General features: G+C 64.0%; 2 protein-coding genes across 2 annotated transcripts in view; one reads left to right on the top strand and one right to left on the bottom strand.

Moving 5' to 3' along the window:
- LOC110481261 (voltage-gated potassium channel KCNC1) overlaps positions 1-3547 on the top strand; it is a 17878-nt gene extending 14331 nt beyond the window's left edge. The window contains 1 exon segment of the mRNA XM_021549778.2: positions 816-3547. Coding sequence (XP_021405453.2) covers positions 816-937 — 122 coding nt within the window. The 3' untranslated portion in view covers positions 938-3547.
- On the bottom strand, positions 2217-23533 carry LOC144248129 (glutamate receptor ionotropic, NMDA 2D-like). Its single transcript, XM_077789828.1, has 14 exons — positions 23109-23533; positions 21804-22396; positions 20841-20955; positions 19705-19916; positions 18462-18618; positions 17695-17848; positions 16114-16239; positions 15000-15229; positions 14514-14674; positions 11521-11708; positions 10471-10700; positions 7999-8369; positions 7689-7806; positions 2217-2402 (listed from the first exon to the last, which is right to left on the bottom strand). The coding sequence occupies exons 1-14, from the start codon at positions 23514-23516 to the stop codon at positions 2217-2219; spliced, it is 3249 nt and encodes a 1082-aa protein (XP_077645954.1). The 5' UTR covers positions 23517-23533.

Below are 23533 nucleotides of genomic sequence, written 5' to 3'. Positions count from 1 at the left end.
CCCAAAATATCCGGGAACCCCCCCGAAAATACCCGGGAACCCTAAAAATATCTGGGAACCCCCCCAAAAATACCCGGGAACCCCAAAAATACATGGGAACCCCAAAAATATCTGGGAACCCCCCCCAAAAAATACCTGGGAATTGCCCCAAAAGTACCCGGGAATCTCGAAAATAACCGGGAACTCCCAAAACCACATCTAGGAATCCCCAAAAATGCACCTGGGAACCCCCCCAAAAAATTTGGGAACTCCAAAAATATCCGCGAACCCCAAAAACCCACACCTGGGAACCCCCAAAAAGTCACCTGGGAACCCCAAAAAACACCTGGGGACCCTCCCGGCATTTGTGGGGTGCCTGCTCCTCCCCCCCCTCCTCAATACCCCCTGGGGGGTCCCCAAATTTTGGGGAGGCACCCCCAGCTCCTGGGGGGTGACCCCACATTTGCAGGGGGGTCCCCTCTTCCCCCATAATGGGGTCCCCCAAATTTTGGGGATCCTCAAACTTTTGGGGGCGTCCCAAATCTTTGGGGGGTCCCCATTTCCTGAGGGGGGGTCCCTAAATCCCGGGGGGAATCCTCAACCACTTGGGGGGGCTGGGGGGGTTTTGGGGGGACCCCAAATTTTGTTTTAAAGGGAGAGGGAGGGGGAAGGGTGGGATCGCATTTTTGGGGGGGGATTTTCCCCATTTTTGGGGGGATGGGATATTTGGGAAATGCAAGGGAGGGGGGGGCTGAGGGGATTTTGGGGGTTCACCGGTGGTTTTTTTTTTGGGGTACTGACCCCCCCTCTCCCCCATTTGTGTCTCCCCAAAAAAGGCTACGAGAAGTCGCGGAGCCTCAACAGCATCACGGGGGTGCGGGTGGCCCCCGCCGCGCCCCCCTTCAGCTCCCCCAGCCCCCCCCGGCGCCCCCGCTCCCCCATCCCCTCCATCCTCTGAGGGGGAGGGGGGGCACCCCCTTTTCCTACCCCCCCACCCCCCCCAAAATCCCAAAATCCCAGAGTGGGTTTTGGGGCAAAAAACCGGGAAAAAAACTCATCAGTGGCAACGGGGGGAGGGGGCACCCCGGCATGGGGGGGGTGATTTTGGGGACACCCCACCCCCCCCTTCCCTAAAAGGGATTGGAGCCCCCCTAAAAAGGAGGGGTGCCCCCCTAAGAGACTGTGAAAGGGGGTGACGAGGGGACCCCCCCCCAGCCCCGATGTCACCCCAAAGGCTGCACTGCACTTTCTGGACTGGGTGTCCCCCCCAAAATTTGGGGTCCCTCCAAGCCCACCCCCGTTTCTGGGACGGGTTTGGGTGTCGCTGTCGTTCCCCACCCCGTGTGTGTCCCCCCGCCTCCATGATCACTCAGGACTTGGGGAGCCCCCCCCCAAATCGGTGTCACCTCACCTCGTGTGTACCCTGTGTGTGTCCCCCATGTCCCCCCCCACCGTGTGTCCCCTCCCCTGGGCTCCCCACACCCCCCCAAGCAATAACTGGAGCCGCCGGACGCGCCGATGGCGGAGGACGACGGCGGAGGTAGGGAGGGCCCTGCCCGGGTGTCCCCCCGTCCCCTTGTGGTGGCAATGTCACCCCAGAAGTGGGGGGAGAAGGGGGGAAACCGGCCCCACTGCGAGGCCAGGCTGCGTTTCCATGGTAATGAGACCAGGCCTGAGTTCTACTGCGAGGCCAGGCTGCGTTTCCATGGTGACGAGACCAGGCCTGAGCCCTCACTGCGAGGCCAGGCTGCGTTTCCATGGTAACAGGAGCAGGCCTGAGCCCTCACTGCAAGGTCAGGCTTCGTTTCCATGGTAACGGGACCAGGCCTGAGCCCTCACTGCGGGGCCAGGCTGCGTTTCCATGGTAACGGGACTAGGCCTGAGCCCTCACTGCAAGGTCAGGCTTTGTTTCCATGGTAATGGGACTAGGCCTGAGCCCTCACTGCGAGGCCAGGCTGTGTTTCCATGGTAATGGGACTCGGCCTGAGCCCTCACTGCGATGCCAGGCTGCGTTTCCATGGTAACAGGACCAAGCCTGAGTCCTCACTGCGGGGCCAGGCTGCGTTTCCATGGTAACGGGACTAGGCCTTAACTCTCACTGCGAGGCCAGGCTGCGTTTCCATGGTAACGGGACCAAGCCTGAGCCCTCACTGCGGGGCCAGGCTGCGTTTCCATGGTAACAGGAGCAGGCCTGAGCCCTCACTGCGGGGCCAGGCTGCGTTTCCATGGTAACAGGACTAGGCCTGAACTCTCACAGCGAGGCCAGGCTGCGTTTCCATGGTAACAGGACTAGGCCTGAATCCGCACTGCGAGGCCAGGCTGCGTTTCCATGGTAACAGGACTAGGCCTGAACTCTCACTGCGAGGCCAGGCTGCGTTTCCATGGTAACGAGACCAGGCCTGAGCACTCACTGTGAGGCCAGGCTGCGTTTCCATGGTAACAGGACTAGGCCTGAACTCTCACAGCGAGGCCAGGCTGCGTTTCCATGGTAACGGGACCAGGCCTGAGTTCTACTGCAAGGCCAGGCTGCGTTTCCATGGTAACAGGACTCGGCCTGAGTGCTCACTGCGAGGCCAGGCTGCGTTTCCATGGTAACGGGACTAGGCCTGAGCCCTCACTGCAAGGCCAGGCTGCGTTTCCATGGTAACAAGACCAGGCCTGAGCGCTCACTGCGAGGCCAGGCTGCGTTTCCATGGTAACAGGACCAGGCCTGAGCGCTCACTGCGAGGCCAGGCTGCGTTTCCATGGTAACAGGACCAGGCCAGAGCCCCCAGAACAGGCCTTGCCCCCTTTGGGGGGGGCCGGGACCCCCCCAAACCTGTTCCCCCCCCCAGGGGGGGTTCCTGGGGGCAGCAGTTTGGGGGTGGGGCCCCCCAGGGTGCCCCGCCCCCGACCAGCATGTCTGCATGTCCGACCCGCCGGTATTTATTGTAATATGCAAAAAAACCCCAAAACTCCCTGAATCTCCCCAAACCCACCCTCCCCCCCCTTTTCGGGGGTCCCCATTTATCGGGGTCCCCTCCTTCTCCAGCCCTACCCCCCCTCCCCAGCGCGGCGGGAGCCTTATGCAATGACTCCTATGCAAATGAGATGCTAATGAGGACTAATTGCTCCTTGGCCGCTCCCTTCCCCCCCTTCCCCCCCCAATTCGCTGCATGTTTGGGGGGCCCCCGACGCCTCTCGCGCTTTTTGGGGGGAGGGTCTCCAGCCCCTCCCCGCCCGGGCTGCGCTGTAACGAGCTCCCCCCCTTTAATTACTATTTATTAACACCTCATGAATATTCATGACCCCCCTCCCTCCCCTGGGATCGGTGCAATCCCCCCTCCCCCCCTCGTCTCTGGGGTTTTTTTTTGGGGGGGGTGCGCCCCCCGTTTTGGGGGGGGGTCTCTGACTCAGGAAGGGGGGGAGGGGCTGTGCCAAACGGGGGGGGCCCCCGGGGGGTGGGGGAGGGGCGGGGGCCCCGCTGGGGGGGGTGGGGGAGGGGCTCAGAGCTATTTTTTCACGCGGGGAATTGAAACGGCCGCGAAATAAAAAGTGACAAAAAAAACCAAAACAAAAACCAGAAAAACAGGTGGAAATGGCCTTAAAATGGGGAGGGGTCTTGGGAAGGGGGGGGGGGGGTCCCTGGTGGGTGGCGCCTCAGTGTCCTGTCCCCGGTGTCCCCCAAGTCCCCTCTGTCCCCCATGTCCTCCCTGGTGTCCCCCATGTCCCCTCCCGTGTCCCCTCTGGTGTCCCCCCTGTCCCTCCCCCATGTCCCCTCTGTCCCCTCCCGTGTCCCCGAAGTCCCCTCTGTCCCCCATGTCCTCCCTGGTGTCCCCCATGTCCCCCCTGTCCCCTCCCGTGTCCCCCCCGGTGTCCCCCACATCCTCTCCCGTGGCTGGAGCAGGAATAGAAAAGCTTTATTGGGTGGGTGGGGCTGGGGGACAGGGGGGACACGGGGACATGGGGGGGGGACAGGGACATTGAGGGGTGACAGGGACATGGGGGTGACGGACATTGGGGACATGGAGGGGGTGACAGGGACATGGGGACATCAGGGGTGGCAGGGGGGACATGGAGGGTGACAGGGACATTGAGGGGTGACAGGGACACAGGGGTGGCAGGGGGGACATGGGGGGTGACAGGGACACAGGGGAGGGGTGCAGGGCCCGCGGGTGGCCCCGGGATCACAGTCGCGGTGTGGCGATGTCACGGTGTCACCCGTGTCGTGGTGTCACCGTCACTCACAGTTTCGTCTCCCCCCTCCCTCCCCCAATAATTAATTCATTGATTAATTGGTTAATTAAAAACGTCAGCAGCAGCGGGGCGGGGGAGGGGACAGCGGATGGTGCCAGCCCATCCCCCACGGCACGGGGTGGGGGGGAGGGGACACCGTGGTGTCCTTGAGGGCTCGGGGGGGGGTCACAGTGTCACCAGTGGGGTCACCGTGTCACCCACAGGGTCACAGTGTCACCAGTGGGGTCACGGTGTCACCCACGGGGTCACGGTGTCACCAACAGGGTCACAGTGTCACCAGTGGGGTCACAGTGTCACCCACAGGGTCACGGTGCCACCTGTGGGGTCACAGTGTCACAATGTCACCCACAGGGCTGTGGTGTCACCTGTGGGGTCACAGTGCCACCCACGGGGTCACGGTGTCACCCATGGGGCCACAGTGTCACCCATGGGGTCACCGTGTCACCCATGGGGTCAGTGTCACCCACGGAGTCACAGTGTCACCCATGGAGTCACAGTGTCACCCACAGGGTCACGGTGCCAGCCATGGGGATGTGGTGTCACCCACAGGGACGTGGTGTCACCTGTGGGGTCACAGTGCCACCCGCGGGGTCACAGTGCCACCCGCGGGGATATGGTGACACTGATGGGGTCAGTGTCACCCACAGGGATGTGGGGTCACCCATGGGGTCACAGTGTCACCCACGGGGATTTGGTGTCACCTGTGGGGTCACAGTGTCACCCACAGGGCCGTGGTGTCACCCGTGGGGTCACAGTGTCACCCGTGGGGACAGGGCCACCCTGAGCTGTCCCCTGGGGCTCTCTCGGTGGCCGTGGTGTCACCCCTGGGGACATGGTGATGTGGCTCTTGGTGGTGGCACTTTAGGGACAAAACGCGTCCTCAGCGGGGACCGTCCCCATCCTTGTCACCGTGTCACCTCGGTGCCACCCAGCTGTCCTCATCCTCCTGGTGTCACCTCCGAGGCCACGAGGACCTTGTGATCGCTGTCCTCGTTGTCACTCGGTGCCACAGGGACGTGTCCATGTCCTGGTGTCACCTTCTGGGTTCCTGTCCGTGTCCTGGTGTCACCTCATGGGTTCCTGTCCTTGTCCTGGTGTCACCTCGTGGGATGTGTCCGTGTCCTGGTGTCACCTCATGGGTTCCTGTCCTTGTCCTGGTGTCACCTCATGGGACGTGTCCATGTCCTGGTGTCACCTTCTGGGTTCCTGTCCATGTCCTGGTGTCACCTCGTGGGACGTGTCCGTGTCCTCGCTGTCCCCCATGAGTGCCACCATCCCCGTGGGTGCCTTGGGGACGTGTCCTTGTCCTCGCCGGTGCCACCAGGACCTGTCCTTGTCCTCGCCGGTGCCACCGGGGCCTGGCCTTGTCCTTGTCCTCGCCAGTGTCACCTCAGGTGCCACCAAGACTTGTCCTTGTCCTGGCCGGTGTCACCTGGGTGACATCTCCTCCTTGGTGTCACCGCCCCTGTCCTTGTCCCTGCTGTCACCTCAGGTGCCACAAGGACCTGTCCTGGTCGGTGTCACCTGGGTGACATCTTCTCCTCCTCGGTGTCACCGCCCCTGTCCTTGTCCCTGCTATCACCTCAGGTGCCACCAGGACCTGTCCTGGTCCTGGCCGGTGTCACCTCAGGGGCCGGGGGGGCCCCTCCGTGTCCTTGCTGTCACCGCGGGGGTGGCCAGGGTGTCCCCAGGGATGTCCTGGGTGTCCTCTGTGTCCCAGGGGTGTCCCCAGGGGTGTCCCAGGGATGTCCTGGGTGTCCCCTGTGTCCCAGGGGTGTCCCAGGGATGTCCTGGGTGTCCCCTGTGTCCCAGGGGTGTCCCCAGGGATGTCCTGGGTGTCCTCTGTGTCCCAGGGGTGTCCCCAGGGGTGTCCCAGGGATGTCCTGGGTGTCCCCTGTGTCCCAGGGGTGTCCCCAGGGATGTCCTGGGTGTCTCCCGTGTCCCAGGGGTGTTCCCAGGGGTGTCCCAGGGATGTCCTTGGTGTCCCCTGTGTCCCCAGGGATGTCCCCTCTCTCCCAGGGGTGTCCCCAGGGATGTCCTTGGTGTCCCCTGTGTCCCCAGGGATGTCCCCTCTCTCCCAGGTGTGTCCCCAGGGGTGCTTGGGGATGTCCCTTCTCTGTCCCCGGGGGTGTCTCTGGGGTGTCCCCTCTGTCCCAGCTGTGTCCCGGGTCTGTCCCCAGGGCTGTCCCCTCTGTCCCAAGTGTGTCCCCTCTCTCCCAGGACTGTCCCAGGTGTCCCAGCTGTGTCCCCTGTTTCCCAGGGATGTCCCTGGACTGTCCCCAGGTGTATCCCCAGGGGTCCCCAGCTGTGTCCCAGGTGTCCCCTCTTTCCCAGAACTGTCCCCAGGTGTGCCAGGTGTCCCCAGCTGTGTCCCCTCTCCCCCAGGACTGTCCCCAGCTGTGTCCCGGGTGTGTCCCCAGGGCTGTCCCCTCTGTCCCAGGTGTGTCCCCTCTCTCCCAGGACTGTCCCAGGTGTCCCCAGCTGTGTCCCAGGACTGTCCCCAGGTGTCCCCAGCTGTGTCCCAGGACTGTCCCCAGGTGTCCCCAGCTGTGTCCCCTCTCTCCCAGGCCTGTTCCCGGTCTCTCCCCGGTCTGTCCCGGGTCTGTCCCACGGTCTGTCCCCGTTCTGTCCCGGTCTGTCCCCTCTCTCCCAGGCCTGTCCCTGGTCTCTCCCCGTTCTGTCCCCGGTCTGTCCCGGTCTGTCCCCTCTCTCCCAGGCCTGTCCCCAGCTGTGTCCCAGGACTGTCCCCAGGTGTCCCCAGCTGTGTCCCCTCTCTCCCAGGCCTGTCCCCGGTCTCTCCCCGTTCTGTCCCGGGTCTGTCCCGGGTCATACCTCGGACTCGAGGCTGGAGAAGTGGGCGGAGCCTCTGCGCGCCCCCAGCGGCTCCGCCCCCCCGCGCCCCCCCCCGCAGCCGTGCCGGTGGTGGGGGGGGGGCGGGGGCGGGGAGGGCGCCCCCCGGCGGGGGTGGGGGTGGGGGAGGGGGGGTCCCCAGAGCCCCGCCCCCCCCCACGGCCCCCCCCACGCCCCTCCCCCCCCCCAGGCGCTCAGGTCCTCCAGGCTGCGCGAGGCCGGGGGGGGGCGGCGGGCGCAGGGCGGGGGGCGGTGCCGGCGGGGCGGGGGGGGCGCGGCCCCCCAAAACCCGGCCCAGGGGTGGGGACCCCCCCCCCAATACCCCGGCGGGGTGAGGGGGGGTCCCCATCGCGCCCCCTCCCCCCAGTCGCGGAGCCGCTCGGCCGAGCAGCTGCGGCAGCGGGGGGGCAGGGGCGCGTACAGCGGGGGGGGCGGCAGGGGGGGGGTCCCCAAAAACTCCAGGCTGCCCCAGGCGGCGCCCCCAGCCCCACCCCAGGGCCCCCCCAGCTTCTCGGCCGACCAGCAGCGCCCCGGGGGGGGCGCGGGGGGGCCCCGCTCGCGGCCGGGGACGGTGCAGAAATAAGGGGGGTGGGCGTGGGGGGGGGGCGCGCACCAGCACGGACCCCCGGGGGGGGCGGCGGCGTTTGAGGGGGGAGGGGAGCAGGGGGAGGGGCGGGGGGGGGCGGGGGGGGGGCGGCCTCGCAGCCCTCCGAGTCCGAGTCGGAGACGTCGGGGTACAGGCTGGGGGGGGGCGGCGCGAAATGGGGCGGGGGGTGCCCCCGGCAGAGGTGGGCGCGGGGGGGCCGCAGCAGCGGCTGCGTCTCGGGGTCCCCCCCCACCCCCGGGACCCCCGGGACCCCCAGCCCGGCCCCGCGGGGGGGGCGGCGGGGCCGCTCGCGGTGGGGCGCGGGGGGGCTCCGCTCGTCCTCGTACGCCAGGCGGGCGTAGGCGAACGGGGGGTCGGGGTCGTCGCGGGACCCCCCCGGGGGCTCGTAGGGGGCGCGGCGGGGCCAGGGGGGGGTGAGGGGCTCCGGGGGGGGCGGGGAGCGCGGGCAGGGCCCCCCCCCGGCCGCCCGGCCCAGCCCCTGCGGCTCGATGGGGCCGTAGAAGCGGTGGAAGGAGTCGGGGGGACCCCGGCGGGGGGCGGGGGGCGTGCGCGGGGGTCGCCACCGCTCGGGGGGGGGGCGGCGGTCGCGGGGGGGGGTGGGCGTGGGGAGGGCGGGGGGCGTGGGGGGGTGGGGGGGGGCGCGGAGGGCGTGGGGGGGCGTGGGGGGGTCCTCGGCGCTGCAGCAGCTGTACATGCCCTGGGGAGGGGGGGGGGACACACACAAGGTGGCATTTTTGGGGGGGGGGCACTGCGTGTCCCCAGCCTGTCCCCGCGTGCCTCAGTGTCCCCGCGTGCCCCCCCCGATGTCCCCCGGTGTCCCCATGTCCTTCAGTATCTCCCAGTATTGCCCAGTGTCACCCCCATGTCCCCAGTGTCTCCCATCCCCTGATGTCCCCATCTCCCCCCAGTGTGCCAACATCCCCCCAATGTCCCTGATGTCCCCCGTGTCCCACCATCTTCTCAATGTCCTCACGTCCCCCCAGTGTCCCCCACATCCCCCGTCCCCGATGTCCCAAATGTCCTCTCAATGTCCCCCCGTGTCCCCGTACCCTGCTGATGTCCTCGGGGTCCCCACACCCCCAATGTCCCCCACACCGTCAATGTCCCCAATGTCCCCACACCCCCAATGTCCCCAATCCCCGTGTCCCCCCATGTCCCCAATCCTCCCAGTGTCACCCCAATGTCCCCACACCCCCAATGTCCCCAATCCCCGTGTCCCCCCATGTCCCCAATCCCCCCAGTGTCACCCCAATGTCCCCACACCCCCAATGTCCCCAATCCCCTCAATGTCCCCGTGTCCCCCCGTGTCCCCATGTCCACATACCCTGCCCATGTCCCCAGTGTCCCCACGTCCCCTACCCTGTTGATGTCCTCCATGTCCCCATACCCCAGTGTCCCCACATCCCCCAATCCCCCCAACGTCCCCATGTCCCCCCGTGTCCCCATGTCCCTGTACCCTGCCCATGTCCCCGATGTCCCCACATTCCCCAGTGTCCCCCCATGTCCCAATCCCCCCAATCCCCCCAGTGTCCCCATGTCCCCCTGTGTCCCCGTACCCTGTTGGTGGCCTCAATGTCCCCAGACCCCCCAATGTCCCAAATCCTCACCAATGTCCCCCACATCCCCAATGTCCCCAATCCTTGCAGTGTCCCCCACATCCCCTGCTGTCCCCAGTGTCCCTGTGTCCCCATGTCCTTGTACCCTGCCCATGTCCTCAATGTCCCCAATCTCCCCAGTGTCCCCCACACCCACAATGTCCCCAATGTCCCCAATCCCCCCAATGTCCCCCACATCCCCTGCTGTCCCCAATGTCCCCGTGTCCTCTACCCTGCTGATGTCCTCGATGTCCCCACACCCCCAATGTCCCCAGTCCCCTCAATGCCCCCAATCCCCACAGTGTCCCTGTGTCCTCCCGTGTCCCCATGTCCCTGTACCCTGCCCACATCCTCAATGTCCCCACATCCCCTGCTGTCCCCAATGTCCCCTACCCTGCTGATGTCCTCAATGTCTCCACATCCCCCAGTGTCCCCACACCCCCAATGTCCCCCACATCCCCCAATGTCCCCGATGTCCCCAGTGTCCCCCACATCCCCCACTGTCCCCAGTGTCCCCAATCCCCCCAATGTCCCCCACATCCCCCACTGTCCCCAATGTCCCCAATCCCCCCAATGTCCCCCATATCCCCCACATCCCCAATGTCCCCAATCCCCCCAGTGTCCTCCACACCCCCAATGTCCCCAATGTCCCCAATCCCCCCAATGTCCCCCACATCCCCAATGTCCCCAATCCCCCCAATGTCCCCCACACCCCCCACTGTCCCCAATGTCCCCAATCCCCCCAATGTCCCCCACATCTCCCAATGTCCCCGATGTCCCCAATCCCCCCAGTGTCCCCCACACCCCCAATGTCCCCAATGTCCCCACTGTCCCCAGTGTCCCCAGTGTCCCCGTGTCCCCACATCCCTCACTGTCCCCAATGTCCCCCACACCCCCCACTGTCCCCAGTGTCCCCAATCCCCCCAATGTCCCCCACACCCCCCACTGTCCCCAGTGTCCCCAATCCCCCCAATGTCCCCCACATCTCCCAATGTCCCCAATGTCCCCAATCCCCCCAATGTCCCCCACATCCCCCACTGTCCCCAGTGTCCCCAATCCCCCCAATGTCCCCCACATCCCCCACTGTCCCCAATGTCCCCAATCCCCCCAATGTCCCCCACACCCCCAATGTCGCCAATGTCCCCAATCCCCCCAATGTCCCCCACATCCCCCACTGTCCCCAATGTCCCCCGTGTCCCCTACCCTGCTGATGGCCAGCAGGCAGCGCAGCCGCCCGGGCGTGCCCAGGTGCCGCAGCTTCCAGTGCACCAGGTGCTCCCAGGCGAAGACCAGCAGGCTCAGCCCCATGGCCACCAGCAGCATGTAGAACACCCCGGCCATGTTGTCGATGTCCAGCTTGCTGCTCATCACCTCCAGCTTCTCCTGGTGGCAGATCCCCGACAGCCACAGCCGCTCCAGCATCTCGATCTCGTCTGGGGTGGGGCGGGGCAGAGGGGTCAGGGGGGCTGGGGGGCATCTCAAAAGGGTTTAAGGGTTTGGGGGCATCTCAGGGGGGTTTGGGGGCATCTCGAGGGGGTTTGGGGGCATCTTCAGGGGTTGGGGGGCATCTCAGAGGGGTTTGGGGGCATCTCAGGGGGGTTTGGGGGCATCTTCAGGGGTTGGGGGGCATCTCAGAGGGGTTTGGGGGCATCTCAGAGGGGTTTGGAGGCATCTCAGAGGGGTTTGGAGGCATCTTGAGGGGTTTGGGGGCATTTCAAAAGGGTTTGGGGGACATCTCGAGGGGTTTGGAGGCATCTCAGAGGGGTTTGGGGGCATCTTGAAGGGGTTTGGGGGCATCTCAGAGGGGTTTGGAGGCATCTCGGGGGGTTTGGGGAGAATCTTGGGGAGTTTGGGGGCATTTCAGAGGGGTGTGGGGACATCTCAGGGGGGTTTGGGGAGAATCTCAGGGGGTTTGGGGGCATCTCAGGGGAGGTTTGGGTCTCCAAAGACCCCCACAAAACCCCTCAGAGACCCCCGAACAAACCGTCCCCCAGGAGCTGGAGCAGGGCAAGGTCCATGGGACATCATCAGCAGGACCCCAGGACCCCCAAACCCACCAAAGACCACCCCAAAACCCCTCCGAGACCCCCCCAAAACCCCTCCGAGACCCCCAGACCCACCGTCCCCCAGGAGCTGGAGCAGGGCCAGGTCCACGGGGCGCTTCCAGCGGGATCCCCTCTGCAGGGCGATGCCGTGGGGACCCAAAACTCCCCCAAAATCCCCCCAAAACCCCTCCGAGACCCCCGGACCCACCGTCCCCCAGGAGCTGGAGCAGGGCCAGGTCCACGGGGCGTTTCCAGCGGGATCCCCTCTGCAGGGCGATGCCGTAGCCGGTGGAGGCGAAGACCTTCCCCGAGCCGATGGTGACCAGCTTGCAGCCTTCCTCCTTGCGGGCCATGTAGTTCAGCACGGCCGCGTCGTAGATGAAGGCGTCCAGCTTCCTGCGGGGAGGGACACGCCCACCGCCCTCAGCCACGCCCACCGCCCGGAGACCCCGCCCACCACATCTAAACCCCGCCCACTGCCTCACCTGTGCACTAAGCCCCGCCCACAGCCTCACCTGTGCACTACGCCCCACCCACAGGGTCACCTGGGCTGTTGGCAATACCCCAAAGCCACGCCCACAGGTAATAGACCCCGCCCACCGCACCTAAACCACGCCCACCGCCCAGAGACCCCGCCCATTGCACCCAAACCTTGCCCACAGCCCATAAACCCCGCCCATCGCACCGAAACCCAGCCCACAGCATCAAAACTCCGCCCACCGCCTCACCTGTGCACTAAGCCCCGCCCACAATGTCACCTACATTGCTGCCAATAACCACAAGCCCCGCCCACATTGTATAGGCCACGCCTACTTGGATCCACCCACATCCCAAAGCCCCGCCCACAGCACCAAAACCCCGCCCACAGCGCCTAAACCCCGCCCACGGCACCTAAACCCCGCGTACGGCACCTAAACCCCGCCCACCGCGCCTAAACCCCGCCCACCGCGCCTAAACCCCGCCCACGGCGCCTAAACCCCGCCCACAGCGCCTAAACCCCGCCCACACCCTCACCTGTGCACTAAGCCCCGCCCACAAACACCACACCTGTACCCAAGCCACGCCCACAGCATAATTTAGCCAATAACCACGCCCGTTTCCCACCAGGCTCCGCCCACTTCCACGAAGCCCCTCCCTATCACATCCTGCCAATCATGTGCCACGCCCATCCAAACCACGCCCATTTCCCCACAAGCCACGCCCCCTCCCGGCTCCTCCCACCCCAGACCACACCCCCGACCCCCAGACCCCCCCGTACCCCATTATTTCCCCCATTATTCTCCCCCGTACCCGATTTCCCCCCGTACCCCGTTATTCCTCCCTGTACCCCACTTCCCCCCCATTTTTCCCCCTGTACCCCATTTTCTCCCCCATTTTTCCCCCGTACCCCATTATTCCCCCCAAAGCCATTATTTTCCCTTCCATACCCCATTTCTCCCCCATTTTTCCCTTCCATACCCCATTATTTCCCCCATTATTTCCCCCATACCCCATTATTTCCCTGTACCGCATTTCTCCCCCATTTTCTCCCCTTGTACCCCATTATTCCCCCCAAACCCATTATTTCCCCCCATAATCCATTATTTCCCCCATTTTCCCCCCCGTACCCCATTATTTGCCCCCATACCCCATTTTCTCCCCCATTTTTACCCCCAAAACCCATTATTTCCACTGTTATTCTCTCCCATACCAAATTTTTCCCCCCTGTACCCCGTTATTTCTCCCTGTACCCCACTTCCCCCCCATTATTCCCCCCATACCCCATTTTCACCCCCATTTTCCCCCCTGTACCCCATTATTTCCCCCATACCGCATTTCTCCCCCATTTTTCCCCCCCATACCCCATTATTTCCCCCATTTTCCCCCTGTACCCCATTATTTGCCCCCATACCCCATTTTCTCCCCCATTTCTCCCCCATTTTAACCCCTGTACCCCATTATTTTCCCCCGTACCCCATTTCTCCCCCATTTTTTCCCCCCATACCCCATTTTCCCCCAATAACCCATTATTTCCCCCATTATTCTGCCCCGTACCCCGTTATTTCCCCCATTTTTCCCCCCGTATCCCATTATTTCCACCCATACCCTGTTTTCTCCCCCATTTTTAACCCCATTCCCCGTTATTTCCCCATTTTTACCCCAATACCCCATTATTTCCGCCATTTCCTCCCCATACCCCATTATTTCCCCCCCTTACCCCATTTCTCCCCCATTTTTCCCTTCCATACCCCGTTATTTCCCCCATTATTTCCCCCCATAACTCGTTATTCCCCCCATACCCCGTTATTTCCCTTGTTTTATACCCCTGTACCCCGTTTTCAGCCCCCGTACCCCATTATTTCCCCCGTACCCCGTTATTTCCCCCATTATTTCCCCCCATACCCCATTATTTCCCCCCGTACCCCATTTTCCCCCCTGTTCCCCGTTATTTCCCCCATTATTTCCCCCCGTACCCCATTATTTCCCCCCGTACCCCATTATTCCCCCCCATTCCCCGTTATTTCCCCCATTATTTCCCCCTGAACCCCGTTATTTCCCCCCATACCCCATTATTTCCCCCTGTACCCCATTATTCCCCCATTATTCTCCCCCGTACACCATTATTCCCCCCCGTACCCCGTTATTTCCCCCCGTACCCTGTTATTTCCCTCCATACCCCATTTTCCCCCACATTTTCACCCCCGTACCCCATTATTTCCCCCCCGTACCCCATTATTCCCCCCGTACCCCGTTATTTCCCCTGTTTTATCCCCCTGTACCCCGTTTTTTCCCCCCGTACCCCGTTTTGTCCCCCCGTACCCTGTTTTGTGCCCCCGTTCCCCGTTTTTCCCCCCCGTACCCCGTTTTGTCCCCCCGTACCCCGTTTTGTGCCCCCGTTCCCTGTTTTGTGCCCCCGTACCCCGCTTTGTGCCCCCGTACCCCATTTTGTGCCCCCGTACCCCGTTTTGTGCCCCCGTACCCCGCTTTGTACCCCCGTACCCCATTTTGTGCCCCCGTACCCCGTTATTTCCCCCATTATTCCCCCGTACCCCGCTTTGTGCCCCCGTACCCTGTTTTGTGCCCCCGTACACCGTTTTGTGCCCCCGTACCCCGTTCTGTGCCCCCATACCCCGTTTTTCCCCCCCCGTACCCCGTTTTGTGCCCCCGTACCCCGTTATTTCCCCCATTATTCCCCCCGTACCCCGTTTTGTGCCCCCGTACCCCGTTTTGAGGTGCTGCAGCGCGTCCTCCACGCCGCGCTGGTTGTAGCGCACCATGTAACTGTGCATGGCCGGGTAATTGCTGCGGATGTTCTTCTCCGTGCTGCCGTTGGGCACCGTGCCGAACTTCAGCGGGGGGTACTGCTCCTGGGGCCGCTGGAACTGCACCCCAAAAACCCCAAAATCTCCTCAGGAACCCCAAAAATCCACGGGAACACCCAAAAACAAACCTGAGCCAACAGGGACCCAAATACACCCACCCAACACCCAAAGGTGACACCCAAAAGTGACACCACGCCCTCAACATCTCCTGAGCTTCATGGGGGTGCTGATCCTGGAACTGCGCCCCAAAAACCCCGAAAATCACCTCAGGGACCCCAAAAATCCACGGGAACGTGCAACAAGACCCACCAACCCCCACCCAACACCCAAAGGTGACACCCAAAGGTGACACCCAGCCCCCAGCGCCGGCGCCCCGCGGTGTCACCTTGCGGTCGCTGAGGCCGGACACGGTGTCCACGTACTCCTCCTGGATCATGAAGGCCGCCAGGTTGGCCGTGTAGCTGGCGAGGAAGATGACGGCGAAGAAGGCCCAGACCAGCACCATGATCTTGCTGGTGGTGCCCTTGGGGTTCTCCACCGGCACCGAGTTGTTGAACACCAGCGCCCACAGCAGCCAGATGGACTTGCCGATGGTGAAGGTGGAGCCGCCGGCACCTGGGGGGACGGGGGGACAGGGTCACCTGGGGTCCCCCAGAGTCACCTGAGGTCACCTTGGGTCACCCAGAGTCACCTGAGGTCACCTGGGGTCCCCCAGAGTCACCTGAGGTCACCTTGGGTCACCCAGAGTCACCTGGGGTCACCCCAAGGACAGGGGACACCACCAGCAGCCAGATGGACTTGCCGACGGTGAAGGTGGAGCCACCAGCACCTGGGGGGACGGGGGACGGGGGGACATGGTCACCTGGGGTCACCCAGAGTCACCTGAGGTCACCTTGGGTCACCCAGAGTCACCTGGGGTCATCTGGGGTCACCCAGAGTCACTTTGGGTCACCTGGGGCCACCTTGGGTCACCTGGGATCACCTTGGGTCACCCAGAGTCACTTTGGGTCACCTGGGATCACCTTGGGTCACCTGGGGCCACCTTGGGTCACCCAGAGTCACTTTGGGTCACCCCAAGGACAGGGGACACCACCAGTGGGCAGATGGACACGCTGATGGTGGGGAGACAGGGGACAGCATCACCTGGGGCCACCTGGGGTCACCTGGGGCCACCTTGGGTCACCCAGAGTCACCTGGGGTCACCTGGGACCACCCAAGGACAGGGGACACTGGGGGGACACAAGGGGACACAAGGAGACACTGGGGGGTCACAAGGGGACTCTGGGGGGGGTCACAAGGGGACACGAGGACATGAGGGGACACGAGGGGACCCCATCGACGCCCAGAGCAGCTGATGGATTTGTCACTGGTGAACATGGAGCTGCCCAGACTTGGGGACACCGGGGGTGACATGGGGGTGACACGAGGGTGACACGGGGGTGACACGCGGGTGACACGGGGGTGACACGGGGGTGACACGGGGACAGCGGGTCACTCACGCTGGCCGCTGGCCAGGCTCCGGTTGTAGCCCACGGGGCTGAAGTACTCGAAGATGAAGACGGTGACGGCCACCACGGTGAGACACATGACGAACATCATCACCCACACGGCCGGGCTGTACGGCTCTGCGGGGACAGCGGGGACATTGGGGACAGCGGGGACATTGGGGACAGCGGGGACACTGGGGACATCGGGGACATTGGGGGGATTGGGGACAGTGGGGACAGTGGGGACACTGGGGACATTGGGGACATTGGGGACAGTGGGGACACTGGGGACAGTGGGGACACTGGGGACACTGGGGACATTGGGGACAGCGGGGACATTGGGGACAGTGGGGACATGGGGACAGCTGGGAATGAGGGGACATTGGGGACATTTGGGACACTGGGGACATTGGGGACATGGGGACAGCTGGGAATGAGGGGACATTGGGGACATTTGGGACACTGGGGACATCGGGGACACATGGTGAGACACATCACAAACATCATCACCCACACGGCTGGGCTGAACGGCTCTGCGGGGACAGTGGGGACATCAGGGGACAGCGGGGACACTGGGGACACTGGGGACATCAGGGGACATTGAGAACATCGGGGACAGCAGGGACATTGGGGACATCAGGGGTATTGGGGACATCGGGGACATTGGGGCCATCAGGGACATCGGGGACATTGGGGACATTGGGGACATTGGGGACATTGAGGGATTTGGGACATCAGGGATATTGGGGACATTGAGGACACAGGGACAGGAGGGGACACAGGGGACAGCAGGGACATCGGGGACGTCAGGGACAGGAGGGGACATTGGGGACACACATGGGGACATGGAGGGCAGTAAATTCTTTGGGCACAAAGGGACATTGGGTTTTGGGGATCCCAGTTGAGTTTTGGAGATCCCAGTTGGGTTTTGGGGATCCCAGTTGAGTTTTGGAGATCCCAGTTGGGTTTTGGGAGATCCCAGTTGGGTTTTGGGAGATCCCAGTTGGGTTTTGGGGATCCCAGTTGGGTTTTGGGAGATCCCAGTTGGGTTTTGGGGATCCCAGTTGAGTTTTGGAGATCCCAGTTGGGTTTTGGGAGATCCCAGTTGGGTTTTGGGAGATCCCAGTTGGGTTTTGGGGATCCCAGTTGGGTTTGGGAGATCCCAATTGGGTTTGGGAGATCCCAGTTGGGTTTTGGGGATCCCAGTTGAGTTTTGGAGATCCCAGTTGGGTTTTGGGAGATCCCAGTTGGGTTTTGGGGGATCCCAGTTGGGTTTGGGAGATCCCAGTTGGGTTTGGGAGATCCCAGTTGGGTTTTGGGGATCCCAGTTGAGTTTTGGGGGATCCCAGTTGGGTTTTGGGAGATCCCAGTTGGGTTTTGGGAGATCCCAGTTGGGTTTTGGGGGATCCCAGTTGGGTTTTGGAGATCCCAGTTGGGTTTGGGAGATCCCAGTTGGGTTTGGGGGATCCCAGCTGGGTTTTTGGGGATCCCAGTTGAGTTTGGGAGATCCCAGTTGGGTTTTTGGGGATCCCAGTTGAGTTTTGGTGGATCCCAGTTGGGTTTTGGGAGATCCCAGTTGGGTTTTTGGGGTACCCAGGAAGGCAGAGGGGGACACGGTGCCGTTGCTGCGGGACACCATCACGCTGATGCCGGTCTCCACGAAGGGCACGGAGAAGTCGATGATCTCGGAGCGCTCCTCGTTGATGGTCAGCGAGCCGATGGCCATGTCGGCGCGGCGGTAAAACACCTGGGCGGGGCAGGGCGTGGTCGGGGCGTGGCCAGAGGGGCGTGGCCAGGGGGGCGTGGTCAGGGGGGATTTTTGGGGGTCCCCCTGCCATCCCCATCCCCCTTGGTTGCCCTCCCTGATCCTCCCTGGGGGTCTCTCCCCAGCCTCCATCACCAGGGGTCTCCATGGTGGGTTTTGGGCATTTTTGGGGTGCAGAGGGACATTTTTGGGATTTGGGGAGGTATTTTTGGAATCTGGGGATGTATTTTTGGGATCTGGGGACGTATTCTGGGGATTTGGGGATGTATTTTTAGGGGGTCCCACCTTCCCTACCATGCCCTTCCCCCTTGGTTGCCCTCCTTGGGGGTCTCTCCCCAGCCTCCATCACCGGGGGTCTCCATGGTGGGTTTTGGGGCATTTTTGGGGTGCAGAGGGACATTTTTGGGATTTGGGGATGTATTTTTGGGGTCCCACCTCGCCCACCATGCCCTCCCCCCTTGGTTGCCCTCCCTGACCCTCCTTGGGGGTCTCTCCCCAGCCTCCATCACCATGGGGTCTCCATGGTGGGTTTTGGGGCATTTTTGGGGTTTTGGGGCATTTTTGGGGTGCGGGGAGGTGATTTTGGGGGTCCCACCTCGCCCACCATGCCGTTCCAGACGCCGTCGATCTTCTTGCCGTGCTTGCCGTTGGTGACCAGGTAGAGGTCGTAGGTGAAGCCCAGGGCCCGCGCCAGCCGCTTCAGGATGTCGATGCAGAAACCTTTGCAGCACTTCTTCTCGAAGGGCGGGGGGCTGCAGGGGACCCCGAGAGTGGTGCCACCCTCACCTGTGCCAGGTGTGCCCACCTGGGCAGTGCCACCAACACCTGTCCCAGGTGTCCCCACCCTCACCTCTCCCAGATGTGCCCCACCCGGTCAGTGCCACCCCCATCTGTCCCAGCTGTTCTCCACCTGGTCAGTGCCACCCTCACCTGTCCCAGGTGTCCCCACCCTCACCTGTCGCAGGTGTGCCCCACCTGGGCAGTGCCACCCCCACCTGTCCCAGGTGTCCTCACCTGGTCAGTGCCACCCTCACCTGTCCCAGCTGTCCCCACCTGGCAGTGCCACCCCCACCTGTCCCAGCTGTCCCCACCTGGTCAGTGCCACCCCCATCTGTCCCAGGTGTGCCCCACCTGGGCAGTGCCACCCCCATCTGTCCCAGGTGTCCCCTCCTGATCAGTGCCACCCCCACCTGTGCCCGGTGTCCCCACCTGGCAGTGCCACCCCCACCTGTCCCAGGTGTCCCCCCCGGTCAGTGCCACCCCCACCTGTGCCCGGTGTCCCCACCTGGCAGTGCCACCCCCACCTGTCCCAGCTGTCCCCACCTGGTGGTGCCACCCCCACCTGTCCCAGCTGTCCCCTCCTGGTCAGTGCCATCCCCACCTGTCCCAGGTGTGCCCCACCTGGGCAGTGCCACCAACACCTGATCAGTGCCACCCCCACCTGTTCCAGGTGTCCCCACCTAGTCAGTGCCACCCTCACCTGTCCCAGGTGTCCCCACCCTCACCTGTCGCAGCTGTCCCCTCCTGGTCAGTGCCACCCCCACCTGTCCCAGCTGTCCTCCACCTGGTCAGTGCCACCCCCACCTGTCCCAGCTGTCCTCCACCTGGTCAGTGCCACCCCCACCTGTCCCAGCTGTCCCCACCTGGGCAGTGCCACCCCCACCTGTCCCAGGTGTCCCCACCTGGGCAGTGCCACCCCCACCTGTCCCAGGTGTCCCCACCTGGGCAGTGCCACCCCCACCTGTCCCAGCTGTCCCCACCTGGGCAGTGCCACCCCCACCTGTCCCAGCTGTCCCCACCTGGTCAGTGCCACCCCCACCTGTGCCCGGTGTCCCCACCTGGCGGTGCGGTTGAGCTGGCGCCGGCAGGGCACGGAGTCGCGGATGCAGGTGCCGGTGGCGGGGTCGATGTTCTCCACGATGACGAAGGGACGCTCCTCCAGCGTGGCCACCGTCAGGTGCCGCCCGTCCTCCACCGGCTGCAGGAACCGCCCGTAGCGCGACCACACCGGGTACTTGAGCCGCAGCACCCGCTGCTCCCAGCTGCCCACCTGCGGGGACACGTGGGGACACGTGGTGGCATCTGGGGACACTTGGGGACACGTGGGGACATGTGGAGATACCCAGAAGGTGACAGGCCAAGGTGTCACCGTGATGAGATCCCACCACCTACAGTGTGACCACACCGGGTACTTGAGCCGCAGCACCCGCTGCTCCCAGCTGCCCACCTGCGGGGACACGTGGTGGCATCTGGGGACACGTGGGGACATGTGGGGACAGCCAGAGGGTGACAGGCCCAGGTGTCACCATGATGAGATCCCACCACCTACAGTGTGACCACACCGGGTACTTGAGCCGCAGCACCCGCTGCTCCCAGCTGCCCACCTGCGGGGACACGTGGTGGCATCTGGGGACACTTGGGGACACTGAGAAGGTGACAGGCCCAGGTGTCACCATGAGGAGATACCACCACCCACAGTGTGACCACACCAGGTGCTTGAGCCGCAGCACCTGCTGATCCCAGGGGGGACACGTGGGGACACCTGGGGACACGTGGGGACACGTGGTGGCATCTGGGGACACGTGGGGACACTGAGAAGGTGACAGGCCCAGGTGTCACCATGAGGAGATACCACCACCCACAGTGTGACCACACCGGGTACTTGAGCCACAGCACCCGCTGCTCCCAGCTGCCCACCTGCGGGGACACGTGGGGACACGTGGTGGCATCTGGGGACACTTGGTGGCATCTGGGGACACGTGGAGATACCCAGAAGGTGACAGGCCCAGGTGTCACCATGAGGAGATGCCACCACCCACAGTGTGACCACACCGGGTGCTTGAGCCGCAGCACCCACTGTTCCCTGGGGTGACACCCTGTCCTGGGGGTGGCACCCTGTCCCAGGGGTGGCACCCTGTCCTGGGGGTGGCACCCTGTCCCGGGGGTGGCACCCTGTCCCGGGGGTGGCACTCACCACCTCCCAGCTGCGCTCCTTGTTGAGGGAGATGACGACCAGCGAGGGGTTCACCAGGTACCCGTCCTCGTTGAAGGAGAAATCCTTCTGGCCCCACGTGATGTTCATGAAGTACCTGCAGGACGCCGCCCCGGGAACGTCACCCAATGTCCCCAACGCCGCCCCAGGAACGTCACCCCATGTCCCCAAAGCCACCCTGGGAATGTCACCCAATGTCCCCAACGCCACCCCAGGAACGTCACCCGATGTCCCCAGTGCCACCCCGAGAGTGTCCAGGGTCACCCAATGTCCCCAGCGCCACCGCAAGTGTGTCCGGGGTCACCAAATGTCCCCAACCCAACTGTCCCCAGCCATGTCCAGAGCCACCCAAAGGTCCCCAACCCAACCTCACCGCAACCATGTCTAGAACCACCTGAACATCCCTAACCCAACCGTCCCCAACCCAACTGTCCCCAACTCAACTGTCCTCAAACCAACCGTCCCAAACCCATCCCCAACCATGTCCAGAGCCAACCAAATGTCCCCAACCCAAATGTCCCCAAACAGGTCTAGAACCACCTGAACATGCCCAACCCAACTGTCCCCAACCCAACCGTCCCCAACTCAACCGTCCCCAACCATGTCTAGAACCACCCAACCATCCCCAACCCAACTGTCCCCAACCCAACCTCACCCCAACCATGTCCAGAGTCACCCAAGTGTCCCCAACCCAACCGTCCCCAACCCAACTGTCCCCAACCCAAATGTCCCCAACCATGTCTAGAACCACCCATCTCCAACCCAACCGTCTCTGACCCAACTGTCCCCAACCCAACTGTCCTCAACCCAACTGTCCCCAACCCAACTGTCCCCAACCGTGTCTAGAACCACCCAACTGTCCCCAACCCAACCATCCCCAACCCAACCATCCCAACCCACCCCAGACCCCACCTGCCACCCTCTGGCGGCGCCGCCGGGTCCCACCTGTGCAGGTTGTCGTTGATCTGGGTGACGTTGGGCGTGCGGCAGTCGTTGTTGAACTCGGGGATGAAGCCGTAGTCGCGCAGCAGCGCCTCGGCGCCCTTGGCCACGATGGCCACGCCGTTGCGCACGCGGTGCTGGAGGTCGTCGCGCCAGCCGGCCGACAGCACGGCGAACAGCCCGGCGGGGACGTGCTCGGGCAGCTGCTCGCTGCCCCCCAGGTTGGTGCCCACCACGAACCAGATGTAGCCGGGCCCGGTGAGGCCGGCGTCGCGGGCGGCGCGGAACACGGCCTCGGCCTCGTCGCGCGAGCAGTAGAGCAGCCGGATCTGCGCCGTCACCTCGCGCAGCTGCCGGCGCGTCCGCGCGCCCTCGGGGTCGTCGGTCAGGTTCAGGGTGACCACGCCGCGGTGCTCCCAGCCGATGAAGCTGCTGTCGGTCAGCACCTCCACGTAGTCCACGAAGTCCTCGTAGCCCGGCAGCAGCGTGGTGACCACGGCGAAGGCCGTCCAGTCGTACTCCTCCAGCACCTCGAAGATCACCTGGAGCTGCTGCTCCGTGGAGGAGCCCAGCTGCAGGAAGGTGGAGCCCTTCTCCTGCGGTGGCGGGAGACGGGGAGGGGACACGGGTTGGGGACGTCGCGTTGGGGACGGTTGGGTCACGCTAGGTTGGGCTTAGGGACGGTTGGGTTGAGGAGGGTCGAGTGGGGCTGGAACACAGTTGGGGTTTGGGAACCGCTGGGTTGGGGACATTTGGGTGACACCAGACACAGGTGGGGCTTGGGGACAGGTGGGCTGGGGACATTCAGGTGGCTCCAGACACAGCTGGGGACATTTGGGAGCCCCTGGACACAGTTGGGGACATTCAGATGGCTCCAGACACATTTGGGGACATTTGGGTGCCCCTAGACATGGCTGGGGACATTCAGGTGGCTCCAGACATGGTTTGGGACATTCAGATGGCTCCAGACACAGCTGGGATGTGACAGAGTTGGGGACATTCAGGTGGCCCCAGACACTGTTGGGGTTAGGATGGGGACAGTTGAGTGACACAAGACATGGCTGGGGTCATGCTGGGGACAGTTGGGTGACACAGGACACGGCTGGGGACAGTTGGGTGACACAAGACACGGCTGAGGTCATGCTGGGGACAGTTGGGTGACACAGGACACGGCTGGGGACACTCGGGTGCCCCCAGGCAGGGCTGGGGTTGGAGACAGTTGGCTCGAGGACGCTCGCTCGGTCCCAGATCCACCCGGGGACGTTTGGGTGTCCCCAGACACGCCCGGCGTCGCTCGGGGGGCGTCACCTTGGGCGTGAGGACGATGGCGGAGCCGCCGTTGACGCCGATGATGGGCACGGAGGTCTGGGCCGAGATGAAGTCCAGGATCTGCGCCACGGCCTCGGAGCGCGTGTCGTCCTCGAAGACGACGCCGTGGATGCGCAGCGAGGACAGCACGTCGCACAGGCGCACGATGAGGCTGCGCGGGTTGGTGTCGTTCAGCACCACCCCCACGGGGTTGACGTCCAGCGAGAAGTTCCGGAAGGTTCCGGGCGCCAGGCGGGGCCCGGCGGGGCCGTAGGAGGCCCCGCTGAGGATCACGGCCACGTTGAGCGTCCGGCGCGGCGCCGCCGGCGGCTCCAGGAAGGGGCTGGCGCAGGCCAGGGCCAGGGCGAGCAGCATCCTGCCGGCGGGGACGGGGACCGGGGGGCTCATCGCGCCGCCGCCGCTGC

This window comes from Lonchura striata, chromosome 38 (genome assembly GCF_046129695.1).
Source record: "Lonchura striata isolate bLonStr1 chromosome 38, bLonStr1.mat, whole genome shotgun sequence".
In the NCBI taxonomy this organism is placed as follows: domain Eukaryota; kingdom Metazoa; phylum Chordata; class Aves; order Passeriformes; family Estrildidae; genus Lonchura; species Lonchura striata.
This window is presented reverse-complemented; position numbering and strand designations above follow the sequence as displayed.

What these genes read in the sequence shown, in the direction of transcription:
- LOC144248129 (XM_077789828.1), bottom strand. Translation starts at nt 23,516, where the DNA reads ATGAGCCCCCCGGTCCCCGTCCCCGCCGGCAGGATGCTGCTCGCCCTG. An exon ending in CCATCGTCCTCACGCCCAAG is followed by an intron (nt 22,397 to 23,108) that starts GTGACGCCCCCC and finishes CCGCCACCGCAG; the next exon opens with GAGAAGGGCTCCACCTTCCT. An exon ending in GCCTGCTGGCCATCAGCAGG is followed by an intron (nt 8,370 to 10,470) that starts GTAGGGGACACG and finishes CCCCCTCCCCAG; the next exon opens with GGCATGTACAGCTGCTGCAG.